Raw genomic sequence first — 12359 nt, 5'->3', positions numbered from 1 at the left:
TTTTTTTCCCAGTCTGTAGGTTGTCTTGTTACTCTTTTGATGAAGTCAGATTGCTCATTTTCTTTGCAAAAGTAGTTAGTCCCTGATTTGTCTCTGCAGGTTTCGGGAACACTATGCCTCATAACTGCATCTTACATAAAATTGCTGGGAGACAAAGAGTGTTGTATACAGCTTTCGTAAGCAGCGTTGTCCCCTTCTGCTCAGACCTCAGCAGAGACTGCTGGGTGCATGTCTTAGTTATCTAGGGCTGCCATAACAGAAATACCACAAGTGAATGGCTTTAACAAAGAGAAATTTATTCTCTCACAGAGTACGGCAGGCTACACACTGGCTCTTAGTATCTGTTGGGTAATGACACAGGCCACTTGCATTCACCTTTCATTGGTTAGAGCATATCACAGGATCCAGCCTGTCTTCAAGGGTGCTGAAAAATATAATCTTCCTGCAGGAAGGGGCAACAACTATGAGTGAACAGTAATCCCAGTCTTCCACAGTGTTATTCACACCAATCTGTTCCATTGCAGTGAGAGAACACGTTTATTCATTGTGATTTATTGAAGTATAATGAGGGAGCATTTTTTAATATCCAACTTATTGCCGACTTTTCACTGGCTAGCTAGATTCACAGGGCCCGCTTAATTTATGCCTGATCTCCACTTAAAGAAACAGATGAAAATTCTAACCCAAAATATTTTTTAAATAAGTAATGTAATAGGCCTCCTTTAAAGACAGTGCTTCTGACCAACAATCCAAGCCTCAGTGATATCAACTGTGCCCAAAGAATATCTCACTTACGAAATTTACATATGCAGATAAAGTCTCCACTAACCAATAGTGATGATGTTGGTGATAATGATAATTATAGCCAAAACTTCTGTACCACTTACTATGTACCTGGAAATCCTGGTGGTGTAGTGGTTAAGAGCTGTGACTGCTAACAAAAAGGTCAGCAGTTCGAATCCACCAGGCACTCTTTGGAAACCCTGTGAGGCAGTTCTAATCTGTCCTATAGGGTCACTATGAGTCAGAATCGACTCAACGGCCACAGGGGTTTTACTATGTACCAAGTAGTATTCTAGGAGGTTTACAGATATTAACTCATTTTGTCTTTAAACAATCTCATAAAGAAGGTACTATTATCTTTATTTTATAGAAGAGGGATCTGAGGCACAGGGAGATTAACACAGTAACATAGCTAGTAAGTGGGAGAATAACTACTGTGTCTTTTATCTGGCTAGAACTAATGACTGGCTTCTTTTATCCTTTCTTCTGTTTTCCTTCATGTAACAGTGGACAGGAGCATGGGGGAAGGAAACCAGCACTTACTTAAGCTTCTTCCATTGGTAGGTGCTTCTCAGCACTTCATGTGTTGTATTATTTCCCTTATTTTATAAATGAAGCAACTAGAGATCATAAAAGTTAGGAAGTGTACTCCCGTTCATACTAGAAGTTCTAGCAGTAAGTACTAGAGCTGGGACTGAACCCCGGATCTGCCTGGCTCTAAACAAAGTAGACACTAGTTCTGCACCATGGAATCTTCCTACACTCTTTTAGGCAATAGCAAAGGATTTTCAAAGGAAACAAAACAAAAATGCATGGTAACTTTTGCCAACACAATATATTCTGAGCCAGGGCTTCCAACCAGTTCATTCCAATTCGAACCTCTGCTGAGAAGTTTGCATATTCCTAACAAACAAATTCAGGTAATGCCAGATTCCACCCCAGATATATGTTTAACAAAATCCCCAGGATTTGTTAAAGTGTAGATTCTGATTCAGTGTACCTGGGGTAGAATCCTTAGCATCCTCAGAAACTTGTTAGAAATGCAGATCTCAGCAGGGGTTGAAGCCAGAATGAACTGGCTGGAAGCCCTGTTCTGAACTCATTGAAAGTGTTGCAGTTACTCATGTGAAGAGGGCAAAGTACAGGATCCATGGGACACGTGAGACAGTGGCACCCATGGAATGATCAGGCAGTCAGACTGACTGACTGAAGATTTTATTCTTGGCAATGAACCAGTGATTTCAGCTTATTGCAATAAACTAGGGTGTCTCTGCCAAGTGTCCCAGTAAGCCTGCAAGATTACTCAAGACGTAGCCTGGTTATTGGTGTTATTCTCAAAATGGATACTTAAGACAGAAATTCTGTTTTTATGTATTATAGCTTGCTATAGGGTTGCTATGAGTCAACTGACTTGAGGGGGATAGGTTTTGGTGTCTTCATCCATTTTGCCAAAGGCAAGTTGTATTGAAATTTTAAAAATGTAAATTGTTTTCTCCTTTTAATGAATCTTTTTTTCATTGAAAAACTGAACAATATGACCTCAAGAACCAAACATTGTAAATGTTAGGAACTTGTTCTAATTGATTCAAAAACTGTGCTAGTGTCTCATTTTCTGGCTCAGCTTTGTTGTTGTTAAAAATGGAAATGAAGAATCAATTCCTCACCTCTTTATCCCCCGTTTCTCATACTTAATAAATGTTTTAAAGTATATGAGTATATAACCTTATACTTGGCATTTTGGCTTGTTGGAAACAGGTAATCACTTCTTGGTGTCCACTATTTTATTCTCTTATAAGACTAGTTTGGAAGTCCCTAGGTAGCACAAAAGGTTAAGTGCTCAACTACTAGCCAAAAAGTTGGTGGTTCGAACCCACCCAGAGGTGCCTTGGAATACAGGCCTGGTGATCTTCTTCCGAAAGGTCACGGCCTTGAAAACCCTATGGAGCAGTTCTACTATACACCCTTGGAATCGCCTTGAGTCAGAATCAACTCAATGACAATAGGAAGACTAGTTTATTCTCAATGACCACTATTTTATTTTTTATAAGACTGGAGGTATTCTCTTACAGGACGAGTTAGTATTTTCTAAAGCCAAAATGGGTGAATTCTTCATTCTTGTGTGTTGAGTTCACCTAAAACATTCACTGAATTTTGTTTATTTGACCTAGGGCATTAGGAGCACAGAAGTAAACGAGCCAGTTCCTGTTGGTGGCAATACCTGTTTTAGTTTTGACATTTTGTTATTTTTAAATCTATTGATTTATTTTTTTTTTTAATTTCAAAAGTACTAAATGTTTCTTTAAAAAAAAAATAGTGAACAATCCAAAGTCAAGTGAATAAAATGACAGTTTCTTCCTCCTGCCCTCTCCCGTCTTATCAACAGTTTACTTGGATCTTTTTAGAGTTTTTCTAAGCAGGTAGAAACATGAATACTCTTACATTTTTACCCTCTAAGGAAGTGGGCCATGTTAACCTGCAGATTCCTTTTTCCAACTACAAATGCATAATAAATACCCTTCCATGTGAGTACCTCTAGTTTTGCAGGCCGTAGATTTCTCAGACCTTTCTCTTAATTAATTGTTTCTATGGTTTTCTGTGTCTAGTATTTCTTCAGTTTTTAATCTGTTGCTGGCACCATTTCTTGATTTTTTTTCAGCCAAAATGTATTTATTTATATTATTTTGTCTGTGCTTCTGTGTTGAATTCTTGAAAGTGTTTAACCACCATCTTTAAATGGAAGCCAGTTTTAATTTTTTCATTGTTTGGATTGTGTTCCTTTATTATTATTTAGAACATTAAAAATATATCTCTGCTACATGTGATGAAAATTTTAAAATGTTCAAAACATCAATCATAGTACAAAAAAATTGAGCCTTTTCCTCTGGGTATCGTGTGGTATTTTTAAATTAAAGGCTTTCTCTTTAAACAAGTAATCTAATTTGATCTGACCCCAGAGTCTTAAAAAATATTAGAAAAGATTTAAAGAAAATCTAGTAAAACACAAAGAAAATAAATCTGTTTCATAATTTAAGATCTTTTGTGGATTTTTATTGAACTCACTGAGATGGTTTTGAATTATTTTGAATATGATTGCAAAATACAGTAGAAAGAGCTTAGACACAAGACACCTGAGTTAGAATCCAGAGTCTAGTGCTTGGAGCAGAGCAAAGTGAAGTGTTCAGCAACCCAGTGAATCATCTTAAGATTGCAAAGTTTTCTGTCCACCTCTTGATGTTCTTTTGAGAATCCCCTGGGAAAGAATATGTAAAAGGCTTCCTAGTGTAATATTCAACACACAGTCAAAGTCAAAGTTTAGTATTACTACATTTCCTTCTGTTATCTGGAAAAAGATGTAGCTGGAGGATAATACTAATTTTGGGAAAATGGATGAGATCGGTATAACATTCACCTTCTGTGATGGAGCTGTGCTTCTAAGTAAGCAGATTAATGTTACAACTTCGGTGGCTGTAATCCCTCCTCCCCTGCTTCCACCCCAAAATACAAATTCAGACTCTAGCAAAAGTATTTGATAAATTCAGGAACAACCACTGTTCTGTTAAGTGATGATACAACAGAGCCAAGTGAAGGGGGAATGTAGGATCAGCATAAACACTTACGTGACTTTCTTTTATTTTCAGTGTACTTAAATGAAGCAGGGTTCAACTTTGTGAGAAAATGCATTCAAGCTGTGGAAACAAGAGGTTAGTGTTGTCTGACAGGTGTATCATTCCTGTGTTTTCAGCCTCAGTGTTATGCTCTGTATCTATAAAATGAGCATGTATTTAGCCATTAAGATGAGAGATTAATTTTAAGAATTATATAAGTTATGTAAATAGCTGTACTTTCAACCTCAATTGGCCAAAATTCATGCTGCATTCATCCTTATTGTTTTTTCATTATTTTTCCTAAAATAGCCTCACCTTACCTCTTATTGATAGATGTCTATTATTTATTATTTAATTTCTTTCAAGCATCAGGGAGGTGAGTAAGATTCCTAAGGAGTTTGTCCCTCTGCTCCTTTGTTTCTCTATATTATTTCCCTTAGTGATTTCGGCCACTCTCAAAATTTCTGCACCTTCTCTCTAGTGACGACCTCTCTCCTAAAGCCCATTCCAGTTGCCTCCTAGATTCTTTCACTTCTGGGGAAACTTGTCTAGAGGAAGACTTGTATTTGGCTTTGGAGTTCTAATCAAATCTTGGTGCTGTCATTTAGAAGTTTTGAGAAGTTAATCAGGTTCCTTAATTTTTTTGATTATGTTTCCTCACCTTTAAAATTAAAATATAAATGCTATCTATAGGACTTCTGTAAGGATTAAATGAAACAGTTTAGTTAAAGCACAGAGCCCAGTATCTCAGCAGTACTTGGTACTCAGTCAGTGATATTTGTAAGGAAGCCATTTCTCACTGAGGTTAGGAGCCTGGCTTAGGAGTCCAAGAGATCTGGTGGGATCCAGCCATCTATACAAGCCCTTGGCAGAAATTTAGCTCCGCAAAGTTCAGTACCCAGGACTCGGTGACTCTGAAGAACTAGAAGATGTAGAAAACTGAACATTCCTCTTCTTTGATGTTTTTTTATATTCAAATAAATGAGAATAGGCAGGTATACTTTGGTACTTTGAAGACCTTCAAAGACTTTCAAATCACTGTTCAGTGTCTGATCTGAAAAATATATCTCTGATAGTTATTTCCCAGGTAAGTTGCTAAAGTTTGACTGCAAAATAGGATAATAAGTAGCTTTCAAATTCTGTGTTGGCATTTGTCTCAATTTTTAACATTCTGTACCTGGTAAGCTGTGTCTCAAGCCGTTTTCTTGTGATTTTTCCTTCCCATTAGGTATCACCATTTTAGGCCTCTACCGAATAGGAGGAGTGAACTCTAAAGTCCAGAAACTCATGAACACCACATTTTGTAAGTTTTGAATGAAGCAGGTTACTTCATTAATCTTTTATAGATAACCCAAACTGTCAGTTTCTTTGAGATGTGAACTATTCTTTGTCCTTGGGTATTTCCAAGTAATATTTAAAATTAATGTTTGATATTTGTATTCCATTTTTGATGTTTCTATAGATGAACAATTGAAATTTGAGATGAGTGTTTTTTTAATGTTAGACTTTGTCTCAAGTGTCTTTTGATTAGCTAGAGGTAAATATTTTTATAGATGAACAATTGAAATTTGAGATGAGTGTTTTTTTTAATGTTAGACTTTGTCTCAAGTGTCTTTTGATTAGCTAGAGGTAAATATAGTATAGTATAATAAGAACATGGATGCTGGAGCCCTATTGCATGACTCGGAATCCCAGCTTGGCCACTGAAAAGCTTTGTGACCTTGGGTAATTTGCTCAACCTGTTTGTGCCTCACTCTCATTTATAAAATGGAGGTAACAGTAGCATCTGTGTCATTGAGAGTTCTGGTGATTGGTTGTATCAGTCCATGTAAATGACTTAGAAGCATGCCTGACATATGTTAAAAATCAGCAACGATTTGATTTGATAGACTATTATTCCCAAGACCTCTGTGAGATAAAATGTCAGAGTGAGCTTTGCACCAGCTGACACAAACAACAAACCTAGAGTTAGCTCTACTGGTGTTTTAAGAGATAAATGCCTTTCCCTTTTAACGCACATATGTTTACACCCACTTTGTTAATGACGTGAGTGATGTTTGAAATTCCACATTTTAAACTTGTTTTTATTCTTTCCAGCTCCAAAATCCCCTCCTGATATTGATATTGATATTGAACTATGGGACAATAAGACAATAACAAGTGGGCTGAAAAACTACCTCAGGTGAGAAAGTTCTTACTCACCTCCTTGGGCATAACCACATGATTTCATGAGGTTGGTGGGCACAAGCTTCACTCTTTAGCTGAGCTGGTTTACTTACAGTGAAATAGCACAAGGTGGTAGCATTTATGTTTAGTATTCTGGGACTTGTACTTTGTGTTTCCAACAGTAACCTTAAAAGGTTCCAGTATTTTATGAATACTGAATAATATTTTGTTTCCTATTATTAACTTTGTACAGGCTTTTCATGTATTTCTTTAAAATAACTAATTGAATTTTAAGTTGTTTTTTTTTTTTAACTTTTCCCCCTACAACTGAGAGGGGTTTATCCTTGTCATGCAGTAGTTTTCACAAAGAAAAAAAAGTAGCCTCTGAGCGTTCCCTTTTAATACAGCCATGGCAAGAAGTGCTAATGGACGTTGGTGTCTTTAAGGACTTTAAAGTGTTAGGCCTACCTGGAACCTCCTGACTGGGACTTTATCACACTACCTAATCACCTAGCTCTTAAACAAGACCTGAGTGTTCAAGAAACAAAAGGTATTAACATTTTAAAATGTGCTGCCTTCCTCTGTTCCAGGTGTCTTGCTGAACCACTGATGACTTACAAGTTGCACAAAGATTTTATTGTTGCTGTTAGTAAGTACCCTTGCATTAGAAGCACTATAACTGATGTAGTTTCATGCTGTATTACTTAGACATAATACTTTAAACCAGGTAGTTAAGGTTTTTGTATATGTTGCTTAAGAAATTGCCAGTCTGATAACTCCCAGCGATATGGTTTATAAATGTCTAGATAAAACCAAAAAACAGAACCCGCTGTGATCCAGTCGATTCTGACTCATAGTGACACTATAGGACAGAGTAGAAGGGCTCCATAGGGTTTCCAAAGAGCGGCTGGTAGATTTGAACTGCTGACCTTTTGGTTAGCAGCCGAGCTCTTAACCACTGTGCTACCGAGGTTAAATAGCACATAACAAATTACAGAATAAAGTAACGTATCACTTAATAAGACCTTATGAGTCCTTCTGTCTTTCTGGAAATGAACTTTGTCATCAGCCCTGTGCTTCAGCTATTATAGGCAGCGTTCGCTTTACTAAATATGTATATTTTGGCAAAGTGGTCTGTAAAACAAAATTTTACAGCATTGAGGTGACTCTGACGTGAATAGAGAGTTCCAAGGAACTGTTCTAATTTCATTTTACTTGATTGACAAGTATCAGTTTCTTGAAAGAGTAAATCTGTGATTAAATAGACAAGACTACAAATATGTGCAGTCACTTGTGCCACAAACATGTAAATGCTAGATTCTGTTTCTAAGTCTGGAGGGAAAAGTCAACTAGTTTGGCAGACAAGATGCACTTTCATCATTCTCTTTTCTCACACACTCACGTTTATTTATGATGATCACCTATTTATGTCATTTCTTTAGAGCTGTGAGTGCCATAATGTGATCCAAATAAACAAAAAAAAAAAAAAAAAAACCAACCCCCCTGCCGTCGAGTCATTTCTGACTCAGGTGTGGCACAGTGGTTTAAGTGCTAGGCTGTTAGCCAAAAGATCGGCAGTCAGAACCCACCAGCTGTTCCCATGAGAGAAAGATGTGACAGTCTGCTTCTGTAAAAAATTACAGCCTTGGAAACCCTATGGGACAGTTCTGCTTTGTTCTGTAGGGTCACTATGAGTGATCCAAATAGATGGGTTTAGTTAGAAATTGGGAAGAGGGGGAAGCAGTGATAAACACATAGCATGAGATGTTAGAAACACATACTTTAAAACATTGACACTAAATGCTAGCTCATCATCTGAGCCCATCAAACCAGCTTGCAACAATAGGAGTTGGCATTTCATTGTTAAGAAGTGTGAGGTATGACTGCGATAAGAGTATTTCCATAGTCCACAAAAGAAATCAGTTATATTAGTTTATTGCCACACATTGTAATGTGACAGGAAACGTCTGCTGATAAGAGTATCAGATAAAGTTGGGTGACCTTGGTTTACAATCTAGTATACATGACTAACCACATGGTCTTGTAAATACCTAGCTACTTACCTTTCTCCTTAAAGCTCTGTATTACATATTCTGTTCATTCTGTTCAAAGAAATCTCTTTGTAAGATGGGCAGGGCCTTAGAAAATACTATATAGCCTGACCTCTCATTTTGTGAACAAGAAAATCAGGACCCAGAGTGGGCAAGTGACTTGTCCAAAGACAGTAGTGAAGCCATGACAGTACCAAGACTATAAGCAAGCCTTTTGGACTTAAATGTTGTTTTATAACAGATGACATTTGAGCCACTTAGCTGTAATGGCTCCATTAACTGGTGTTTTGATACTGTGTAGCCACAAGATTTTTCTCCGTTTACTTCTATGGCAAATGGTTATCATGTTATTCACTACTGTGATATTTAAAATGGTATCGTCTTACATACAACAATTCAATCTTTTGCCTGTGTCAAAGATGATCCCATTTTCTAAATCTTAATTAATTAAGGATTATTTGGTTTCAAGGGGCATAAATCCAGCTCATTAAAAATAAGGAGTTATTCAAAGACTAAGAGGTGTCTCATAGAATTTCTTGGCAGTGGCTGGGTCAGGCCTTCCAAGCGCCTGGAACCAGGAACTGGAAAGCTGGTATCAAAGTTTCTCTCCCTGCTCATTTTGGAGGTCTCTCTTTGCTATTCTTTTCTGCTTATCTGCCTCATTCTTGTCTCTCTTTCCTGTCATATTTTCTCAGCTTTGGGCACATTTGGTCACGCCAGCCCTGGTTTTACTTTTTCAGTATCCAGCAGACAGATTAGAGTTTTGCTGTCTCCATTCTTAATCCTTGGAGACCTTGTGTTTGACCCAGGCTGATAAGGTTCTACTTGCCCCATACCCAAAGAAGAGCTGTACTTGGAAGAGATGGTAGTCCCATAATATAAATCTTAAGGGCTGGGGCCCTTTTCAGAGAAAAGGCTTGGCAGGACAGGCAATAGCCCCAGAGTTTGTCAAACGTAGTAAGAGGAATGTTAGATTCCTTGTTCTGAGAGATAGAAGTTTCCCTAGCAGATGTCAGTGTCTTGGCTTTTTGCATGTCAGTCTAGACAGACATGTTGTAGATGATTTTTCACTTTTCAGATTTCCCCTTCTCAGAACCTCAAAGCCAAGTGTAGGCTTAAAATCTGGTGGGCCGATGTTTGCATAATAATGCTGACACCTCAGAAAAGTCACTCTTTGCCTTTGAATTTGTTAAATAAGGAGATGTGTGCCTGCTTCACAGGGTCAGTAGGAGATTTCAATGACATAATGCATATTACAGTGCCTGGCACATTAGCCACTCAGTAACAGTTCTACGGTCACTCACATTTCTAAAGGTTTGATTGTGTGTACTCATCAAGCAGGTGGTGAGTTTGGTTTCATGTTCAGTGGTTAAAAGCACAGGCCTGGATTAACCATGGACAAATTTCTCAAGCCTTAGGGAATGATAGTGACGACACCTAGGACGTGCAACAGTGCTTATCAGGCATGAGTGATGGGAGCGGTCCTGGTGTTTAGATTACTACTGTTGACAATACATGTGAATAAAATTACAACTTTATCATTTGTAACCTTTTTTTATGTTACAGAATCTGATGACCAAAACTACCGTGTGGAAGCCGTCCATGCATTGGTGCACAAATTGCCAGAGAAAAACCGAGAGATGCTGGACATCTTGATAAAGCACCTGGTCAAGTAATTCTCTAATTTGCATTGTTTGTTTAACCACTTGTTCAACTGTTAAGGTTAAGCTTGCTTATGTATTTTTAAAATGTATGATGATGCTGTACATTGCTATTGTAATTACAGTCCATTGAATATGCTTAAAAATAATGTGGCCTAACTCATTTTTAAAAGATATATCTGTATGTATGTGTGCATACCTGTTCATTTTTATGATAGGCAAATAATTACACCCTTTGTAGCTTTTAAATGGAGATGTCAACTTGAAAATGTATGAAAGCACATAGTACTTTCCACATTCTTGTAGGTGCCTTGTAAGCAGTAAGTTCGGAGACCACTGCTTTATACTTTTAAAAGGGTCAGCAGATTCCCCAGGTCAGGCTACCACTCCAACATTAGTTCCTCCTCTGGATTCATAGTTTCTTTTGGTCTCTGAAGATTTTTTTTTTTCCCTGCTCTGTCTGTCTTTCAACCTATCAGTTGAGAGATTGGGAGAGACAAATATACACACTTGTCTATGCTTGCGTGCGCACGCACACACACAAGCATTTAATCCAGAAATTTGTTTGTCGTTATGCTGGAAACAGAAGTCCTAATTCAGACTTTAAACTTAAGTGTTCCCTTACAACCTCATTTACTGTTAAGCACATTTTTCATTTTAATGAATACCATGATTCACAATCAAATGCGATTAATCCTTCTTTCTTTGCTACTAGTAGTAATCCAGTTTGTGCTAATTTAAGCCATGCACTTTTGAAATAGTGCTACAAAAACATATTAATAAATTTCACCTTACTTGCAAATTTTGAGATAATACAAACCCCCCTTTCCTTGAATTAAAAAAGAAACCCACTAGCAATGGCATCATTTCAAGTGCATTGTTAATTGTTGCCCCGTGGTAGCAGCTCATTAGCCAGCCAACAAAGGTTCACCCACCTTGGTCTGGATTAGCGTTGAATTATAAGTTTTTGAACTGAGTGAACTTTTCATGACATTTAATAACGTTGTATTTATTGGGCATTATCTTGCTGACCGTCAAGCTAATGGGCCATATAAATATCACATAAAATGCTTTTGCTTAAATTTGCAGACGTTAGATGAAGACAAGTTTCAGCCTTAATGAGAATATGTGTAGGAATATCAGTGAAGAGTATCTGACCACTAAAGAAGGCATGAAATGCTTTTGTCTGTCCTCTTCCACTAATCCCAGCTCCTTTCTTGAGCCTTTAAACTGTGAAGCCCCATTGACAGAGCATGGGCTGTGAAATGTGTGTCCACATCACCAATAATCTGCTTATTAAACTGCTATCAACACTGTTGGTCCCTGGTAACCTTATATGGTTGAAGAAAAGGGAATTTAAGATCTGTGACCTGGATTGGGGTTACAGAGACTAAAGGGCTAATTCCAAATTTGCATTAATTAGTTCTGAGACATGGTGTAATTCATTGCTTCCTTTTTCTTCCTCGAAGAGAATCCTTTTCTTTGCCTTTAAAACAAAGGCCATCTGTGGTCTTTTCTCTGACTTTAATTTTAGTTATTTAAAAGTGTTATTCCGTAATTTTTTTTTTTTTACATCACATTTTAGGGGGACTTGTCTATATATAAGTTTATATTGACACATAGTCAGATATATATAATCTTGGGTTGTGTTCTTTCCTAAAACTTGACATTCTAACAGTCTGATTCTACTTACTGTGTGATTCTGCTGGGAGTGAGATAAAAAGGCAATGGTTAAAATTAGAAGGTTGGTCAAACGGACCAGGTTTCCTCTTAAGAATGCATCCAATTTCCAGATGAAATTAGTTGAGTAGGCAAAGGCGTTCCTGGTAGATGCCAGGATTACTTTGCTCAGGTCAGTAATCACAAAGACTTTTCATTTTCAGTGGCAGTGATGCTATCACATCTCTTTTTCTTACCATGTTTCCTAGCACAGTGCTGGCACTAGGGAGGCACTCAAGGAAATTTTGGATGGATGGGTGGATGGGTGGGACGGGATGGATGGGACGGGATGGATGGGACAGGATGGATGGGTGGATGGGTGGGACGGGATGGATGGGTGGATGGGTGGGACGGGATGGATGGGACGGGATGGA

At 37.7% G+C, this 12359-nt stretch overlaps 1 protein-coding gene across 2 annotated transcripts in view; it reads left to right on the top strand.

Annotated features, from left to right (window-relative positions):
• Positions 1 to 12359, top strand: part of ARHGAP42 (Rho GTPase activating protein 42) — a 321223-nt gene that overhangs the window by 288507 nt on the left and 20357 nt on the right. For both annotated transcript variants that reach the window (XM_049889483.1, XM_049889482.1), the window contains 5 exons: positions 4422 to 4484; positions 5617 to 5691; positions 6486 to 6570; positions 7145 to 7203; positions 10172 to 10277. In XM_049889483.1, coding sequence (XP_049745440.1) covers positions 4422 to 4484; positions 5617 to 5691; positions 6486 to 6570; positions 7145 to 7203; positions 10172 to 10277 — 388 coding nt within the window. The remainder of the gene's footprint in view (positions 1 to 4421; positions 4485 to 5616; positions 5692 to 6485; positions 6571 to 7144; positions 7204 to 10171; positions 10278 to 12359) is intronic.

The sequence above is a fragment of the Elephas maximus genome, chromosome 7, assembly GCF_024166365.1.
Source record: "Elephas maximus indicus isolate mEleMax1 chromosome 7, mEleMax1 primary haplotype, whole genome shotgun sequence".
Classification (NCBI taxonomy): Eukaryota; Metazoa; Chordata; class Mammalia; order Proboscidea; family Elephantidae; genus Elephas; species Elephas maximus.
The sequence above is the reverse complement of the archived record's forward strand: the minus strand, read 5'-3'. Positions and strand labels throughout refer to the sequence as shown.